This window comes from Palaemon carinicauda, chromosome 29 (assembly GCF_036898095.1).
Source record: "Palaemon carinicauda isolate YSFRI2023 chromosome 29, ASM3689809v2, whole genome shotgun sequence".
Taxonomy (NCBI): Eukaryota; Metazoa; Arthropoda; class Malacostraca; order Decapoda; family Palaemonidae; genus Palaemon; species Palaemon carinicauda.
The window spans coordinates 95,735,510-95,756,251 of record NC_090753.1 but is presented as its reverse complement, the minus strand read 5'-3'; the positions used below and the strand labels follow the sequence as shown (position 1 = coordinate 95,756,251).

Here is a 20,742-nt window from a genome sequence, read left to right as displayed (position 1 = left end):
ATATGCTAACGTTCATCTGAAACAACGGCCAACGCGGTAACTGATGGCATTCAGTTTGGTAGGCTTTTACTCACACTGGTCGAGTACCAAATATTTGTTCGAGAACAGGGGCATTTTTCACTGAAACATTTTGGTAAAAAACTCTTTGTTGGAGCTTCGAGACGATCAGATACCGGTGTGAGAGCAGGGGTGGTGAGTTATCCCCGCTAACCTAGTAGAGGGTAGTTACACCTCACAAATTATTAATGGCTGGTTTTTCAGCTTGCGCCAAAATAATACTCCTATTGTAGAGTAAGGTTTGTATCTAGTGCCAGAACTAACTCAATTTAATGAAGATATTCTACAACTACAAAAAGAATAAACAAATTACATACCTGATCGCAAGGAGTAGAGATAGCTTCAATTTCTGTAGAGTTCCCCAAACATACCAAGAGAGCAGACTCTATCAGAGTGACTTCGTCTCCTCCTGCACAAATACAAAGAAAAATATAGATTGCGTTAAACAACTGAACGAGGTTCATTGCTCAACTATCCTTTTTTTTTCCAGTGCCTTTCTTCTAGTACAGTAATTCTGTTTGAGTAAATTTAGAACACCAACTACTGTATACAGAAAATAAAAGAAGCTTAGTTGCTTTTAGTATGATTTGATCCTTCCAGATTAGGAAGAAACATATGTACCTCTCATGAAAATAATTTGTGAAATCAGCAGTCAGATTAACAGATCTTATAGTTACAGTAATATCATGTTTGTATTCACCCTTGAAATGTTCTACATAAATCCTATTTTCTATTATTGATATTCAGTACAGTATATACTCATGTATCATGCAAACCGCAAATTTTCCACAAGACGATTGAAGTATGTGTATCATAAGAGTTCCAATTTCGGGGCTAGTCAATTGCTGTGTGACTGACAATGAGCTCGTTTTAAGTTTTTTCTGGTCTTCATCTTGTTAAGAATTAACATTCCAGGGTAACTTACTAATCACTGAATTTTACATTAGTAAAATATAATAAATACCAAAATAGATGAAATTCTTATACTGTTTATTACCTATTAAGTAACCGTCGTACGCTCAATAAATTGCATTATTTATAGTACTGTTAAACTTCATTACACCCGATAACTTACATTGACAAAATATAGATAAATATTCTCAATGGAGAAAAAGAGCAATAAAGAGTAAAAATATCCTTAGAGTGATGAAAAACAAGTGGTACAAATTCTTGTCAATAGATGGCAGCAAGAGCAAGATTACCAATAGACTATAACACCAGTTTTGACAAATGGCAATTGAATGTAAGCTCGGTATAACATGATAACCTACAGTTGTAAAACTTTATAAACCAAAGTCAGATAAATATTTAAATAATGCAAGTACCTGTTATGTAGGTAAGGTAAGTAAAATGATATAGCCTCATTAATGATAATATTGACATCTTTAGGCAACATTTTTATGATTCTTGCACCTGAGAATTGTAAGCAAAGAGTTTGCTTAGTCCAAAAATTAACTTACACATTTTGTATCTCTTGTGCAGTGTGACCCCATATTACGGTTTTAGGTTTAAAATTAGGTCTCAGAAACTCACATAATACAGTATGTGGCATTCTCCGAAATTATATGCTTATTTTATAAAGAAAAGAGTAAAATATAAAATGTTAAGAGTTACTTGTATTTTACCTAACTCATCTAGGAGAAGGACACTCCAAAATCAAACCATTGTTCTCTAATCTTGGGTAATGTCATAGCCTCTGTACCATGGTCTTCCACTGTCTAGGGTTAAGAGTTCTCTTGCTTGAGGGTACACTCGGACACACTATTCTATCTAATTTCTCTTCTTGTTTTGTTAAAGTTTTTATAGTTTTTATAGGAAATATTTATTTTAATGTTACTGTTCTTAAAATATTTAATTTTTCCTTGTTTCCTTTCCTCACTGGGCCATTTTCCCTGTTGGGGCCCCTAGGCTTATAGCATCCTGCTTTTCCAACTAGGGTTGTAGCTTAGCAAGTAATAATAATAATAATAATACAGACATCTTTTGATACCCCACATATATGAAAGGCATAAACTAACTGACGTTGGGTACATTATCATAATATAGTTAGAGATATTGAAAAAATCTCCCATAAAACTTATTTACTTGAAGCTTTCTGAAGAGCGTGGAAATCTAAGATTTCTGTGAACAGTCCAGCCACGAGAAGCAAGCACATGATGATGAAAATGGGCACACTACCCGCAGGCCACAGCCCTGCAAATAAATCAGAATTACAATTAAAAAAGGCTGAACAATATTATTAAACAGTATAATTCTTCAGCATTGCATAAACATAATATAATCCTTCTTCCATAATAAACCATCAATGAAACATGATCAAACACCAACAAGTTACAAACACTAAAAAATTTAAATCATTTATAAAAAAAACATTCTTTGACTCAATCTGGCTCAATCCTGGGACTTTATTCAATAAAATATCTGAAGAGACAAAGGAAAGTAATTGTTCTCATTAAGAGGCCTGTAGCTATATAGACATTTTCATTTTACTGAAACTATAAACTAAAAATAAGATATTTCTCAAAATGCTCATTCAGATCTGTATAAAAATAAAGAAAAATGATATTTTAATTATAAAATAAATTTTTGAATATACTTACCCGGTGAATATATAATACCTGCAACTCTGCGGCTCGACAGACAACATACTTAAAAAACTCGCGAGCGATCGCTATGCAGGTTGCGGGTGTGCCCACCAGCGCCAACTGTCGGCCAGATACCACTCTCGATGTAAACAAAACCTTCAATTTCTTCTCATCCCACTGCGTCTCTATTGGGGAGGAAGGGAGGGTCGTTTAATTTATATATTCACCGGGTAAGTATATTCAAAAATTTATTTTATAATTAAAATATCATTTTTAAATATTTAACTTAGCCGGTGAATATATAATAGCTGATTCACACCCAAGGAGGTGGGTAGAGACCAGAGTTAAATATGTTTACATTGTATAAGCTAAGAGTTTTTTCATTTTGACAGTTATCAATATAACAAAACCAAAATAAATAGGTACCTGGTAAGGAAGTCGACTTAGACGATTACTCTGCCTTCTAAGTACGTCTTCCTTACGGAGCCCAGCGATCCTCTTAGGATGCTGACAGACTCCCAGGAGCTGAAGTATCAAGGGCTGCAACCCATACAACAGGACCTCATCAAACCCCTAATCTGGGCGCTCTCAAGAAATGACTTTGACCACCCGCCAAATCAACCAGGATGCGAAAGGCTTCTTAGCCTTCCGGACAACCCATAAAAACAACATTAAAAAACATTTCAAGAGACAGATTAAAAGGATATGGAATTAGGGAATTGTAGTGGTTGAGCCCTCACCCATTACTGCACTCGCTGCTACGAATGGTCCCAGTGTGTAGCAGTTCTCGTAAAGAGTCTGGACATCTTTCAAGTAAAATGACGCGAACACTGACTTGCTTCTCCAATAGGTTGCGTCCATGATACTTTGCAGAGATCTATTTTGCTTAAAGGCCACGGAAGTTGCTACAGCTCTAACCTCGTGCGTCTTAACCTTAAGCAAAGATCGGTCTTCCTCACTCAAGTGTGAATGAGCTTCTCGTATTAACAATCTGATAAAATATGACAAAGCATTCTTTGACATAGGCAAGGATGGTTTCTTAACCGAACACCATAACGCTTCAGATTGGCCTCGTAAAGGTTTAGTACGAGTTAAGTAGAACTTAAGAGCTCTAACAGGGCATAATACTCTTTCTAGTTCATTGCCTACGATCTCCGATAAGCTAGGAATATCGAAAGATTTAGGCCAAGGACGAGAAGGTAGCTCATTTTTGGCTAGGAAACCAAGCTGCAGAGAACAAGTAGCTTTTTCTGACGAAAACCCGATGTTCTTGCTGAAGGCATGAAGCTCACTGACTCTTTTAGCCGAGGCTAAGCATACCAGGAAAAGAGTCTTAAGAGTGAGATCTTTCAGGGAGGCTGAATGTAAAGGCTCAAACCTGTCTGACATGAGGAATCTTAGGACCACGTCTAAATTCCACCCAGGTGTAGCCAAACGACGTTCCTTAGAGGTCTCAAAAGACTTAAGGAGGTCTTGCAGATCTTTATTGTTGGAAAGATCTAAGCCTCTATGCCGGAAGACCGAGGCCAACATGCTTCTGTAGCCCTTGATCGTAGGAGCTGAAAGGGATCGTACTTTTCTCAGGTATAAGAGAAAATCAGCTATTTGGGCTACAGAGGTACTGGACGAGGATACGGAAACTGACTTGCACCAGTCTCGGAAGACTTCCCACTTCGATTCGTAAACTCTAATGGTAGACGCTCTCCTCGCTCTAGCAATCGCACTGGCTGCCTCCTTCGAAAAGCCTCTAGCTCTCGAGAGTCTTTCGATAGTCTGAAGGCAGTCAGACGAAGAGCGTGGAGGCTTTGGTGTACCTTCTTTACGTGTGGCTGACGTAGAAGGTCTACTCTTAGAGGAAGACTTCTGGGAACGTCTACCAGCCATCGAAGTACCTCGGTGAACCATTCTCTCGCGGGCCAGAGGGGAGCAACTAACGTCAACCTTGTCCCTTCGTGAGAGGCGAATTTCTGCAGTACCTTGTTGACAATCTTGAATGGTGGGAATGCGTGAAGATCTAGGTGTGACCAATCTAGGAGGAAGGCATCTATATGTATTGCTGCTGGGTCTGGGACTGGAGAGCAATAGATTGGAAGCCTCTTGGTCAGCGAGGTTGCAAAGAGATCTATGGTGGGTTGACCCCAAGCCGCCCAAAGTCTCTTGCACACATCCTTGTGGAGGGTCCATTCGTTTGGAATTACTTGACCTTTCCGACTGAGACAATCCGCTAGGACTTTCAAGTCGCCCTGGATGAACCTCGTTACTAGGGAGATGCCTCGATCTTTTGACCAGATGAGCAGGTCCCTTGCGATCTCGTACAGAGTCAATGAGTGGGTACCTCCCTGTTTGGAAATGTACGCCAAGGCCGTGGTGTTGTCCGAGTTGACCTCCACCACCTTGCCTCGAAGGAGATTCTCGAAGCTTATCAAGGCCAGATGAACCGCCAAAAGCTCCTTGCTGTTGATATGCATGCTCCTCTGACTCGAGTTCCACAGACCTGAGCATTCCCGACCGTCCAACGTCGCGCCCCAGCCCAAGTCCGATGCGTCCGAGAAGAGAACGTGGTTGGGTTTCTGAACTGCCAGGGGAAGACCCTCTCGTAGGCTGATATTGTCCTTCCACCAAGTCAGACAAGTCTTTATCTTTTCGGAAATCGGGATCGAGACCGCCTCTAGCGTCTTGTCCTTTTTCCAGTGAAAAGCCAGATGGAATTGTAGAGGTAGGAGGTGTAGCCTTCCTAGCGAGACAAATTGCTCCAGGGATGACAGCATTCCTACCAGACTCATCCAAAGCCTGACTGAGCAGCGTTCTTTCTTCAACATCTTCTGGATGACGAGCAGGGCTTGATCTATTCTGGGGGCCGACGGAAAAGCCCGAAAAACTTGACTGTGAATCTCCATCCCTAAATACAGAATAGTTTGGGATGGGACCAGCTGTGACTTTTCCAAGTTGACTAGGAGTCCCAATTCCTTGGTCAGATCTAGAGTCCAATTGAGATCCTTCAGACAGCGATGACTGGAAGAGGCTCTGAGAAGCCAGTCGTCCAAATAAAGGGAGGCTCGGATGTCCGATAAATGTAGGAATTTTGCCACATTCCTCATAAGCCTCGTAAACACGAGAGGAGCTGTGCTTAGGCCAAAGCACAGGGCCCGAAACTGGTACACCACATCGTCGAAGACGAATCTCAGAAAAGGTTGGGAGTCTGAGTGAATGGGGATGTGGAAGTAAGCGTCCCTTAGGTCTAGAGAGACCATCCAGTCTCCCTTTCTGACCGCTGCTAGGACTGACTTTGTGGTCTCCATGGTAAACTTCGTCTTTGTGACAAAGACATTCAGAGCACTGACGTCTAGCACCGGTCTCCAACCTCCTGTCTTCTTTGATACTAGGAAGAGACGGTTGTAAAACCCCGGTGATTGAAGGTCCGAGACTTTGACCACCGCTCCCTTCTCTAGCAAAAGAGACACTTCCAGTTTCAGGGCTTGTCTCTTTTCTTCCTCTCGGTACCTGGGAGAGAGATCGATGGGGGACGTCGCTAGAGGAGGTCTGCGTACAAAAGGGATTTTGTACCCCTCTCTGAGCAACCTCACAGATTGTTGATCTGCGCCTCTCTTCTCCCAGGCTTGCCAGAAGTTCTTGAGTCTGGCACCTACTGCTGGCTTAAGTTGCGGGCAGTCAGACTCTGCCCTTAGAGGACTTGGATCCTTTCCTCTTTCCTCTCTTCCCTTCGGCACGAGCACCTCCCCTGCTGGAGGCTCTGCCACGAAAGGGCGGGATAAACCTGGACGCTGGAGTGTCTATCCTAGGTCTAGCAGACAAGGCAGGCAAAGGGGGAGCTTTGCGAGCCGAGGACGCAACTAAATCGTGGGTGTCCTTCTGCACTAAAGACAAGGCAATTTCCTTAACCAAGACTTCAGGAAACAAGCACTTAGACAAGGGCGCAAAGAGTAGCTCAGATCTTTGGCATGGCGTCACTCCTGCTGACAGAAAAGAGCACAGAGACTCTCGTTTCTTAAGGACTCCGGACGTGAATGAAGCGGCAAGCTCGTTGGACCCATCGCGGACGGCCTTGTCCATGCAGGACATAATGAGTAAGGAAACATCCCTATCGGCAGATGAGATTTTCCTACTCAGGGCTCCCAAACACCAGTCCAGGAAGTTAAAGACTTCAAACGCCCTAAATATGCCTTTAAGAAGGTGGTCCAGGTCCGAGGGTGACCAACTAATCTTCGAGCGTCTCATGGCAAGGCGGCGGGGAGTCTACAAGACTTGAGAAGTCGCCCTGGGCAGAGGCAGGAACTCCCAAGCCGAGAACTTCTCCCGTGGCATACCAGACGCTCGATCTAGACGAGAGTTTAGATGGGGGGAAGGCAAACGCCGTCTTCCCTAAACTCCTCTTGGTCTCTAACCAATCGCCTAACAGCCGTAAAGCTCTCTTGGATGAGCGAGAGAGAACGAGTTTAGTAAAGGCAGGCATGGTAGCAGGAACGCCTAAGACAAACTCGGACGGCGGCGAACGAGGAGCCACAGAAATAAAGTGATCAGGGAACAACTCTTTAAAAACAACCATGACTTTTCTAAAGTCCAAGGATGGTTGAACTGCTTTAGGCTCATCTAATTCTGAAGGCTGATCCTCAGGCTGTGGTTCAGCAACGTCCTCATCTGACAGTTCCTTATCCGATAACTGATGAGAAAACGGCAAAGGTGTAGGCAACGTTTGACTCGCAGAGTCCGGTCGCACTGGTGCATACGTGACGGAGCCGGACGCAGCGCCCTAGAACTGCTGAACAGTCTGGGAACTGTCAACAACAACAGGTGCGCGAGGACGCACAGCGTCCACCCGAGACTGTTTAGACCGTCTGGGTTGTGCAGTCAACACCATACCGGGTTGCGGAGGTTGACGCACCGCGTCAAAACAAGTCAACTCTGATGGTTGATGAACGTCCTGAACGTCACCAATCGCATCAGTGCGTTGCCTAACGTCAACGTGCGGCTGCAAATCCACACTGGGTCGCATCGGTGGAGGTACCGCCCCAACTGGTTGACGCGAGAAAGCTACATCCACGTCAACAGGACGCACAACAGAACGCTTGGATGGCTGATGGCCAGTAGGTTCAACGGAAACCTTCTCAGCGTTGTAGTCCTCCATCAAGGACGCAAGCTTAGACTGCATGTCTTGCAGTAACACCCATTTAGGGTCTACGGAAGCAGGTGCGGTAACAGACGGGGTTAGCGAATGAGACGGCACAACTTTGCCTCTCTTAGGCGGCGAGCAGTCATCAGATGACGGCAACGGGTCCGAACTGTCCCAGTGGCTACATCCGGGACGTTGGACTTGTCCTGAAGGGACCGACTTACGCTTTAAAGGTCTAGAGACCTTGGTCCAAGGTTTCTTACGTGAAACACCTTCGGACGACGAGGTAAAAATGGGCTCTCTCGTCTTACTTTGGTAGGGGCGATCTTGACGAGATCTGCCTGATACCAAAGAGGGAACGTCTGTTCGCTGATCAAGGCCTCTCGAACCCATAAGTCGTACGACATTGCTTCTCCCCTGGGCTTGGGAGCTTGCAAGAGGTCCCGGACTAGGAGGACGACAGGCACGAACAGACGAACCCTCGGTCGCAACACTGTTCACAACACTTTGCGTAACACTAGGCACTTTGACACTATCCGCCGTGGCACTTTGGCACTTGAGTTCCTTCACGTCCGCCATGAGTTGATTCCGGTCACTTGCTAAAGCCTCAACTCTCTCCCCCAAGGCATGAATAGCACGCATCATGTCTTGCATAGACGGTTCCTGAGTGCTAGGAGGGGGGTTAGGAACAACCACTACAGGGGAAGGATTAGGTTCAGGGGCATGTGGAGAGGAAAAATCTACAGACCTAGAAGAACTTCTCCTTACCCTATCTCTCTCTAGTCTGCGTGCATATTTATCAAATTCGATCCAATCGAATTCCGAAAGGCCCACGCATTCCTCACACCGATCTCCCAATTGACAGGTTTTACCCCGACAATTGGAACAAACAGTGTGAGGGTCGAGAGAAGCCTTTGGAAGACGCCTCTTACAGTCCCTAGCATTACACTTTCGAAACTTGGGAACTTGAGAAGGGTCAGCCATTTTGAATTAGTCGAGGGAAAATTCCAAAAAACGATCTAAGTCATCAACAATTAATCCGATTCAAAAAAGAGTTCAAGGATTTATTTGAAGAAAAACACCTGTACTGCGAAAGCTCAAACCAAATTAAAGTACTTCACCAAATATGATGGGAAAAACTCCAGGTTCTACAGCGAGTAAAAGTACGTCTTGTCGACACGTCGACAGAGAAGAAATTAAAGGTTTTGTTTACATCGAGAGTGGTATCTGGCCGACAGTTGGCGCTGGTGGGCACACCCGCAACCTGCATAGCGATCGCTCGCGAGTTTTTTATGTATGTGTCTGTCGAGCAACAGAGTTGCAGCTATTATATATTCACCGGCTAAGTTAAATATTTAAAAACAATATTTTTGAGCTAGAAAATCTTTTAAAATCCTATCAATAATATAGAGAAACTTGGGTATAAAATGTAGTCAAACTTGCTCAGGGAATTACAAACATAGCCTCATTACATTATTCGATATCCAATCAGTCACAGCCACACAAAAAGGTTGGTTCTTAAGCATAGACAAACATTTGAGCTTACTTGATAGTGCTGTGTCTACTTTGATGTCTTCCCTCCTTAACACTGGAACTATACAATATTTCCAACTTCTTTAAGTTATCCTTGTTACAGTTTTCCCTTCCTGGTTAAGAACAAATTGCTCAGGTGACTTTAACGACTATAAATTTGTACTTAATTGCAATAATGGGCCAAAATCTATCCTATATAATAAAAAGAAAGTGTCTGACTTTATATATAAATAAATAAATAAATATTTCTTTCCAGTCACCCTCAGGAGGAGAGGAGGTAGCCATAACTTGGTGAGAGGGGGTACCCCAAGAGGTACACTCATAAACTACACTCTCCTACAAATTGTCAAACCAGTGGGGTGTAGTTAGGAAAGGGGAAGGGGGTGGGAAAGGTTAAATGTGTGTGTGCTTATCTATCTAAATATTTAGAAGTCAATTTTGATGGCTCGGGTACACGGCAGTTTACTATAAGAGGTCACGCTTCTCAATAGCTGCCTTACGATCACAGGATGCCTGAAAACTTTAAATCAATCAATCAATACGATCAAATCACTCGCCTGAAATTCCAGCAGCAGCTATAACCCACACAGCTAGGCTCATTTTGCTCAAAGTACGAGAGGTGTTGCTCGACCAGAAGAACACAACGGCTATCACATATCCAAGGACAAAAGTCAGCACCTGTAAATATTTCAGAGTAGACAGCAGAGATACTGTACAGTATGCTGATGTCCATTTCTCTTAAATGGAGTAAAAAAAATATTTCTTGCACCGAAAACATTTCAAATAAAATTTCTTAACATATACACAGAATACTGTACTCTGCATGACATTTGAATGACTTTTTGTAGAATTTTGTCCACAAAATCTAACAGTGGTCTATTATCAGCTAGTAAAATAAAAGCCCAAGGGCTTGGTTATAATGTATATCAAGACTGCCCAACTGTTCCAGTAAGCATACTAGGTGTCATGGGTTTTTATGTTTAATCATCAGTGGTCTCAACTTCTTTGATTGAAAAACCCGAGTTATAGCTAATTTATCAGTCTGATTCTCAAGGAGGGGACCTTCAAAAGGAAAAAATACTAAGAAAGTACTGATCAATGTGATTGTATAAATGTTAGCCCTCTGTCTTTACTTGATAATACTAATACTGTACTGTCTGCCATACTTCATGTAAAGTCATCCCGTGTTAAGTTGTTTCTGAATTCTAGGGTCTTTTTGTCTTATTTTATGAGACAATATGAAGTTGTTTTTGAGGGTTTATAGGATTTCCAGGTGAAATTTTGAAGGGAGTATTGGAACTAATCAATGACTTGACATGAGGTGTAAGAAGAGTCTTCAAACTAGTTAATGACTTGGCATGAAGCGTAAGAAGAGTCTTCGAACTAGTTAATGACTTGGCATGAAGTGTAAGAAGAGTTTTGGAACTAATTGATAATTTGACATGAAGTGTACGAGTCTTGGAACTAGTTAATGACGTGATATGAGGTGTAAGAAGAGTTTTGGAACTAGTTAGTGACTTGACATGAGTTGTAAGAAGAGTCTTGAAACTAATAAATGACTTGACACGAGGTGTAAGAAGAGTCTTGAAACTAATAAATGATTTGACATGAGGTGTAAGAAGAGTCTTGAAAATAATAAATGATTTGACATGAGGTGTAAGAAGAGTCTTGAAAATAATAAATGACTTGACATGAGGTTTAAGAAGAGTCTTGAAACTAATAAATGACTTGACATGAGGTGTAAGAAGAGTCTTCAAACTAATAAATGATTTGACATGAGGTGTAAGAAGAGTCTTGAAAATAATAAATGACTTGACATGAGGTTTAAGAAGAGTCTTGAAACTAATAAATGACTTGACATGAGGTGTAAGAAGAGTCTTGAAACTAATAAATGACTTGACATGAGGTGTAAGAAGAGTCTTGAAACTAATAAATGATTTGACATGAGGTGTAAGAAGAGTCTTGAAAATAATAAATGACTTGACATGAGGTTTAAGAAGAGTCTTGAAAATAATAAATGACTTGACATGAGGTTTAAGAGTCTTGAAACTAATAAATGACTTGACATGAGGTGTAAGAAGTCTTGAAAATAATAAATGACTTGACATGAGGTTTAAGAAGAATCTTGAAACCAATAAATGACTTGACATGAGGTTTAAGAAGAGTCTTGAAACTAATAAATGACTTGACATGAGGTGTAAGAAGAGTTTTGAAACTAATAAATGACTTGACATGAGGTGTAAGAAGAGTCTTGAAACTAATAAATGACTTGACATGAGGTTTAAGAAGAGTCTTGAAACTAATAAATGACTTGACATGAGGTGTAAGAAGAGTCTTGAAACTAATAAATGACTTGACATGAGGTGTAAGAAGAGTCTTGAAACTAATAAATGATTTGACATGAGGTGTAAGAAGAGTCTTGAAACTAATAAATGATTTGACATGAGGTGTAAGAAGAGTCTTGAAACTAATAAATGACTTGACATGAGGTGTAATTAGAGTTTTGAAACTAATAAACGACTTGACATGAGGTGTAAGAAGAGTCTTGAAACTAATAAATGACTTGACATGAGGTGTAAGAAGAGTCTTGAACCTAATTAATAACATGACACGAGGTGTAAGAAGAGTCTTGAGACTAATTGATATCTTGACATGAGGTGTAAGAAGAGTCTTGAAACTAATAAATGACTTGACGTGAGGTGTAAGAAGTCTTGAGACTAATCAATATCTTGACATGAGGTACGCATGTGATGCACAAACAGAAAATATGATATTCTAAATAAGAAAAAACTAGACACAGCATACTTACAATGTATCCATTGGAAGATGCTATGGAAACGATGGTTGCTATGAAGTGGAAGAGCGTGGAGATCACCGTATATGCTAAGCTTGACAGGAAGATGGGTGTGTGGTGAATGATGATATATACAAGGGGCAATATGACAGTCACGGTTATGACGCTCCGAACGTGCCGTACCACAAACCTGTCGCAAGATTCATTTTTATATGTAGATAAAAATACATTGGTACCCCTCACCATGATCTCATCTACATATGGCACTCGAATAATCTCTCTTATAGTTTCATTTATAATACTGTCCTGTCATTCAACTCCCAATATTCTTCTGAGGGCTTTGTTCTCAAATCTACAAAATCTGTTGGATATTGTTTCACTGTCATACCACAACTCATGTCCATACAGTAACACCGATCTCACCAAACTGATATCCAGCCTGATTTTTATGTAATTTCAGGTCATTTGATTTCCATCTTTTACATAAACTAGCCACTGTCTGATTTGCTTTTTTCAATCTTTCATTAAACCCAAATTCTAAAGATCATGTATTAGAGATCATAGTTCATAAATTTTTAAATGATTCCACCTCATTAATCCTTTCTCCTTCCAATCAAATTAGGATAACAGTACAGAGCAAAAAAGAGAAGCACTATAGACAATTTTAATTTCATGGAAATCTTTCAATAATAATTTGTTTCCTTTTGAATGAATCAAGAAAATTACAATTTTAATCAAATATTATTTTGATACTAACATGCACGTCAAATCCTCCTTAGTCCTATTACTGAATAGCCAATAGAAAACTTGGTGCTACTGTAGTGTGATTCCTACGATCAGGATTCTACTGTAGTGTGATTCCTACGATCAGGATTCTACTGTAGTGTGATTCCTACCCTATTTTTAGGGTATGAGGCGATTCCTACCGAAAGAGGATAGATAAAATACTTCTTGACACTATTTCAATCTTTTCTATTCTATAAAACATGCTTAAAACTCCATAAACGCACTTTAGGTTAGGTTGGGTTAGGTAAAATGGTCGTTTTGTTTACACTGTTTGCTTGTTTAGTTGGTTTGGTAATGCTTAATTGTGGTGTTAATCTTGTAATAACACCTTGGAAGGAGAATAAAACATTATTTGGTTGTTTGCTTGGTACGAATAACATTATAGTACATTTGAATCCCCATATTGAGGTAGGAACAGAAAATGAGGGTAGGAATCACGCTATAGTAGCACCGAAAACTTTTAGCAAAATTAGGAAGAACTACTGTACAGTATTTAAAAAATCTAATAGAAGAGACAAAATGAAAAGTCCCAATAAAATTGCAGTTAAAAATGAATGATGTAAATAAAAACAAATGAAAGAAAAGGAGAATCTTACCTGCCCACGACCTCAGAGATCGTATCGAGCAGTCTGAGAGGAAGGAGTGCTATAGACATCGAAAGCAGACTGCCGGCTGAATGGACTTCCAAGAGCCATCCTCTCGTCCACGAAGTAACAATGTGTTTGGCTGGATGAAGTAGTGATCCACATAATACTGCCCACAACAATGGCTTCACAAAAGGCTGTCACAAGAAAAGCAAAAGTTTCAATATCTATTTTATCCAGCTGCCCGTTGAGATACTACCCCTGGAGAGTTATGGGGTCCTTTGACTGGCCAGACAGTACTACATTGGATCCTTCTCTCTGGTTACAATTCATTTTCCCTTTGCCTACACATACACTGAATAGTCTGGCCTATTCTTTACAGATTCTCCTCTGTCCTCATACACCTGACCACACTGAGCTTACCAAACAATTCTTCTTCACCAAAGGGGTTAACTACTGCACTATAATTGTTCAGTGGCTTCTTTCCTCTTGGTAAGGGTAGAAGAGACTCTTTAGCTATGGTAAGCAGCTCTTCTAGGAGAAGGACACTCCAAAATAAAACCATTGTTCTCTAGTCTTGGGTAGTGCCATAGCCTCTGTACCATGGTCTTCCACTATCTTGGGATAGAGTTCTCTTGCACACTATTTTATGTAATTTCTCTTCCTCTTGCTTTGTTAAAGAATTTATAGTTTATATAGGAAATATTTATTTCAATGTTGTTACTTCTTGAAATATTTTATTTTTCCTTGTTTCTTTTCCTCATAGGGCAATTTTCCCTGTTGGGGCCCGTGGGCTTATAGCATCCTACTTTTCCAGCTAGGGTTGTAGTTTAGCAAGTAATAATAGCAATTAATAATAAAAATAATACAGACCACAGTTTCACTAAATCCCTAGAGAATTCATTAACTAGATTCATCAAAGGATGGCCAGTTCCTTGTGGTGCACAGTGCCTATCTAACGAATACAAGTGACCCTGGCCGGCCCATACTATTATTATTATTATTACTAGCCCAGCTACAACCCCCAAGGGCTCCAATAGGGAAAAATAGCCCAGTGAGGAAAGGAAATAAGGAAATAAATAAATGATGAGAATAAATTAACAGTAAATCATTCTAAAAACAGTAACAGTGTCAAAACAGATATGTACTATATACACTATTAACGTCAAAAACAGATATGTCATATATAAACCATAAAAAGACTCATGTCAGCCTGGTCAACATAAAAACATTTGCTCTAATTCCAGTGAGATCATCTGCCAGGCATCAGGAGTAAAAGCCGAAAAAGACCCAGTTTCACTGATAAGTTAATTAATCAACACTACTGGAAAATGAGGTTAATATCTATGAATTGTAATTTGGATCTTAAAAGGTGAATACAGTTGAAATACAGAATAAAGTACAGTACAGAAAGCCCTCGACTTAAAAACATTTGGATACAAACGGATATTATATCAAAAGTTCATAACGAAATACTGTAATAAAACAATATGATATAATTTAATACAGTAAGCAAGACTACATATTGCAACATTAAACAGAACTATGTGTTGACTTTTGCAGCTAAAAATTGTAGGCCTGTGAGTAAGATGAAGGTTACCCTAAGCCAAAATGCGACTTACAAACTGCTTCTTGGAACCTATCAAGTTTGTAAGTTGAGCATTTTCTTATACCTACCGGCAAGTATTGTAATATGTACAGAAATGGGGGAAATAGTGTGAGACGAGTCAATTTGACTTGTATGTAATTTCAGGTCATTCGATTTCCAAATTTTACTTAAACTAGCCATTGCCTGATTTACTTTTTCCAATCTTTCATTAAACTCAAATTCTAAAGATCCTGTATTAGAGATCCTCGTTCCTAAATTTTGAAATGATTCCACCTCATTAATCCTTTCTCCCTTCCTATTTTGCTGGTAAATAATGGTGACATCACAAGTAACAGAAACATACTAATCCTCATCATATTCCCTCGCATCTACAAATGGGATTGACTATACGTAACGTGCCTGTATGGAGTAGTGTAGCATACACCAGCAGTGTGAGATTCCTGGACCTCAGGAGATTTGTGATAATTAACTCTAAATTGATGACAAGCAAAAAAAAAATAAATAAATAAAAACAGGTTTAAATAACACCACCTTCATACTGTGTAATAATGACACAGGTTCAAGAGTTGGTTATGAGAGGAGAAAAGGGGCTCATCATTACGATTGTCTCAGAATGCCCTAGATGTGTATTTATGGATTTGGGCTGCATAGCCCGAGGCTGGGGCCTGTGAATTCATTCAGGTAAAGTAGAAAGATAGAGAAATAGTGTAGTTATGGGCTGAAGGTATGCTGCAAAGACCCTTAAGTAATGCCTGCACTACACCATGTGAGGTACACTAACTGTACCAACCCTCAAAATGGAGTATGTTCTAAAGACATACCATATAAACATATGATCTGCATTCAAGCTCTCCCTCCACTATAATTAGGATCAGAGAAAGGCTTTCAATGGCTACTAGCAACTAGGCAGGTTGAACGATAGGCTTCTAAAACCCATATCCTTAAATTGCGAGGATGGTGAGGTTGCAAACACTGGTGAAAACCTTCGGGCTGTGACCGGATAGTTCTTGCTGTATTAGAAAAGGTGTCGCTACTTTCCCCGAGTCTGCTGATGCAGTTGTTGATGGACTCTCGTTGCTGCCGTGTCTATTAGTATTCCAAGGTATTCAATCCTCTGCTTGGGCGCGAGATTGGACTTATAACGATTTAGCCAATCCCCAGATTTTGGCAAAATACAAGAAGTCTGTCTCGGTGATAAAGCTGCAACCTCCGAGAGGAGGACATAATCAGTCAGTTGTTCAGGTATTGTAACAGATGAATGCCATTGGTGTGGGCCTAGGAAGAGATGAGTGTAAGCACTCGAGTGAACACCTGGGGCGCAGTAGTCAGTCCAAAGCCAGTCCAAAGCAAAGATCTTTGAACTGCTATACCTTCCCCCCGAGGACAAGGCTGAGATACATTCTATTGGACTGATAGATTAGATTCTGAAAGTGTCTTCAAGATCCAGAGAATGAATGAAGTCGTTCTTCTTGATGGCAGCTAGCATGGTACTTACCATCTCCACCTTGAAAGGAATCTGCAGGACATCATCGTTCAAATGGGAGAGATGGATGACAGATCTAACCCTCTGTTGACTTCTCCACAAGGAAAATCTGTCTGTAAAAGCCTGAAGAGCCATTCTGTATGACCTGCAGCTTGTATTTCAGCATTTTCCCCCCTTCCCCTCTGTCTGAATAGTGAATGCTTTGTCGGAAGACAGGTGATTTAGACGAGAACATCATTGGAGTCTGAGTAAAGGGAGGTCAAGAGCCAATGAACAAAAAGCAGTATCTACCTTGATGGGACTCCACAGTCCAGTGTTTATCCCAGCTCTATGGAGCTGTTACCTTGCCCAATGACTTGATAAGCATCCCCCAATTCATGGCAGGGGACTGCTGATGCTTGCATCCCCTAAATCATCTAGACTGGCCAGAACAGGCACGAAAGGGAGGGACTGAATCCACACCTCTGTAAGAGGTAACGGAGGTGTAGACTTGGCCCTCGATGTCACCTGACGACTTTTTCAAAGCCAACTTCAAAAGGTCTTAGTTGACTGACACTCTAGTGGATGCCTTAGAAGTTCAAGAGCCTGCCCAATGGAAGAGGAAATCTTGACTTTCCTTCCTCCACTTTTCTATGTCATGCACTTCATGATATGGGAAAAGGGCTCATAATGCAACATCAACAAGTTCCCTAGTGCTGGGACATTCCCTTGAACAATCTCACTCGCAAACTTGGAAACTCCTGTATCCATCCATTTGAGTAGCCTAGTTGTTGGCTAAATGTTGCTCTAAAAAGGTGATGGCCTTCGCGACTGACAAAACCATGTCAGTGTGCTTATTTTAAGGGTTTGCCAAATCCTGGGAAGTAGTTACATAGGTAACTGCTCCAGACTAGTGGTCGAGCCAGGAAGTTGCATACAGGAAAACCGTATTATTATTATTATTACTTGCTAAGCTACAACCATAGTTGGAAAAGCAGGATGCTATAAGCCCAGGGGCCCCAACAGGGAAAATAGCTCATTGAGGAAAGGAAACAAGGAAAAATAAAATATTTTAAGAACAGAAAAAAACATTAGAATAAATGTTTCCTATATAAACAAAAAACTTTAACAAAACAAGAGGAAGAGAAATTGGATGGAATAGTGTGCCTGAGTGTACCCTCAAGCAAGTGAACTCTAACCCAGGAGACAGTGGAAGACCATGGTACAGAGGCTAAGGCACTACCCAAGACTAGAGGTGGCTTCCCTGGTGCCAGACTTGGGCAATGAAAACACACCTCCCTAAATTATTTTAAGTGTGCATTCAAATTGAGATAAATTTGTTATCTACAAAAAAGATAAATAAATTAATGATTCCATAGTTCACAAAGCCTTTCCTATTTAACTATTATACTTCCGCAATACAGTGAACCCTCGTTTATCGCGGTAGATAGGTTCCAGACGCGGCCGCGATAGGTGAAAATCCGCGAAGTAGTGACACCATATTTACCTATTTATTCAACATGACAAATTCGAAGATAATTTGTATTTTTCCTAACCATACAAACCTTAGCTATTTACAAAGGGTATTACTTTTAGCGCAGCTGAAATGACGAGCCAATAGTTTTTAACGAGGATTAATTACCCCCGCGCTAGTTAGCGGGGGGTGGGGAAGGGTAGCTTGCTACCCCTCCCCCCTCCACACACCGGTGACTTGCTTCACTTCACTTAGAGGTAGGACTTGACTTGGGGGTCAGGGATGGCGGGCACATATGTGTAAATAGCTAAGGTTTGTATGGTTAGGAAAAATACAAATTATCTTCGAATTTGTCATTTGTTCCGTAACCGAAATACAAACCACGCTATTTACAAAGGGTGACTTACCCCTTAGGAAGGGTGGAAAGTCCCCAGCCTTACTGACTTTGGCTTGCCCGGGGGCTCGATCCCTTAGTGAGCAGCACTAGAGAGAGGGAGCCCCTGTACCTCACAGGTTCCTAGCATCGCTAGGAACGAGTGGCCTACATAAGTAGTGTGAGGAGGAGAGTGTGACTCGTCCTATGAAGTTGACCTTGAGACCTTCAGATAGGAATTCTAGGATAGGACGTTCCCCATACCACCTCGTCAGGGTATGGGAGACGCAACAGTATTAAGCTTAATACTAGGAGCACAAAGAAGCATGGGTTACCTGCAGAGGTCGAGGTCAGCTATGCGAGGCCCAGGATGCTGCTTCCCCAAGAGAGGGGAGAATGAAGAAAGAAGTAAGGGTCAGACATACTCTTTCATTCACACAGACTAAGACCGGGTAACAACGCCCTCAACCTACTGCTACTTGTCCAAAAAGGAGCCTGAGGTTAGATCAGCTGTTGTGCAGCCACCACAGGGCCGATAGAGAACGTATCGAGGCTCCTGTGGGTCACGTCTTGCAGGTAGTGGGCTGTGAAGGTCGTTTGACGCTTCCAGACCCCAGCTTGAAGTACCTGCGTCACAGAGAAGTTTCTCTTGAAGGCCAGGGATGTAGCAATACCCCTGACATCGTGGGCCCGAGGGCGACGTGACGGAGGAGGGTCAGGATTCAGGGCATGGTGGATAACCCTTCGAATCCAAGCAGAGATGGTGTTCCTGGTGACCCTCCTCTTTGTCCTGCCTGTGCTCACAAACAAAGCTCGCACATGAGGACGGACTGCAGCCGTTCTCTTCAAGTAGTACCTCAGACACCTCACTGGGCATAGTAGCAGCTGGTCTGGGTCGTTTGTTACAGAACGGAGACTCGCGATCCTGAAAGAGTTGAACCGAGGATCCGGCACTCCAAGATTCTGAGTCTTGGCCACAAACTCAGGGACGAACCTGAACGTTACCTCCCCCCATCCCCTTGAATGGGCGATGTCGTACGAGAGACCATGAAGTTCACTAACTCGCTTGGCCGAGGCCAAGGCGAGTAGGAAAGCCGTCTTCCAAGACAGGTGGCGATCGGAGGCCTGGCGTAATGGCTCGAAAGGAAGGTCTCTTGAGAGACCTGAGGACTCGAACCACGTTCCAAGGAGGGGGGTCTCACTTCCGACTGGGGGCAGGTAAGCTCATAGCTACGTATGAGTAAAGAGAGTTCTAGCGATGAAGAAATATCCACGCCCTTCAATCTGAAGGCCAAGCTTAAGGCTGAGCGATAGCCTTTTACTGCCGAGACAGAAAGGCGCATTTCTTCTCGCAGATACACAAGGAAGTCCGCTATTGCTGGAATAGTGGCATCGAGTGGAGAGATACCCCTTCCACGACACCAACCACAAAAGACTCTCCACTTTGCTTGGTAGACTCCCTCAGAGGACCTTCGCAGGTGCCGAGACATTCTCTCCGCAACCTGTTGCGAAAAGCCTCTCTCCGCGAGGAGACGCTGGATAGTCTCCAGGCGTGAAGCCGAAGCGAGGCTACGGCCCTGTGAGGGACACCGGAGTGGGGTTGTCTGAGAAGCTCGTGTCGTGGAGGAAGCTCCCTTGGGAGTTCCGTCAGGCGTTGCAGAAGGTCCGGAAACCATTCCGCGTGATGCCATAGCGGAGCTACTAGAGTCATGGAACAGTTGACCGATAGTCTGGTCCTGTTGAGCACCCTTCTCATCAGACAGAATGGTGGGAAGGCGTACACGTCGATGTTGTCCCACCGTTGCTGGAAAGCATCTTGCCAGAGTGCCTTGGGGTCCGGGACTGGTGAGCAGTACAGGGGCAGCTTGAAGTTCAAGGCTGTCGCGAACAAGTCCACCGTCGGGGAACCCCACAAAGTCAGGACTTTGTTGGCTATCTGAGGATCCAAAGACCACTCGGTACTCACTATCTGCGAAGCCCTGCTCAGACTGTCGGCGAGCACATTCCTCTTGCCAGGAATGAAGCGAGCTGATAGTGTTATCGAGTGGGTTTCGGTCCACCTCAGAGTCTCTACTGCAAGATGGGATAGCTGTTGCGAAAAGTGCCTCCCTGCTTGTTGATATAAGCCACTACCGTGGTGTTGTCGCTCATCACCACCACGGAGTGACTCGCCAGGAACCGTTGGAACTGTTGAAGGGCCAGAAAGACGGCCTTCAATTCTAGCAGGTTGATGTGTAGGCACTTTTCTGATTCTGACCAAAGGCCTGAGGCCCTCTGGTTCAGAACGTGCGCCCCCCACCCTTCTTTTGACGCGTCCGAAAACAGAGTCAATTCCGGGGGGAGAACGAGAAGACTCA

At 42.3% G+C, this 20,742-nt stretch overlaps 1 protein-coding gene across 1 annotated transcript in view; it reads right to left on the bottom strand.

Moving 5' to 3' along the window:
• The window catches only part of LOC137622736 (transmembrane protein 245-like), a 63,067-nt gene that overhangs the window by 22,394 nt on the left and 19,931 nt on the right, over positions 1-20,742 (bottom strand). The window contains exons 3-7 of the mRNA XM_068353328.1: positions 13,480-13,664; positions 12,113-12,287; positions 9,861-9,981; positions 2,143-2,250; positions 375-466 (exon numbers count right to left, since the gene is read on the bottom strand). Coding sequence (XP_068209429.1) covers positions 375-466; positions 2,143-2,250; positions 9,861-9,981; positions 12,113-12,287; positions 13,480-13,664 — 681 coding nt within the window. The remainder of the gene's footprint in view (positions 1-374; positions 467-2,142; positions 2,251-9,860; positions 9,982-12,112; positions 12,288-13,479; positions 13,665-20,742) is intronic.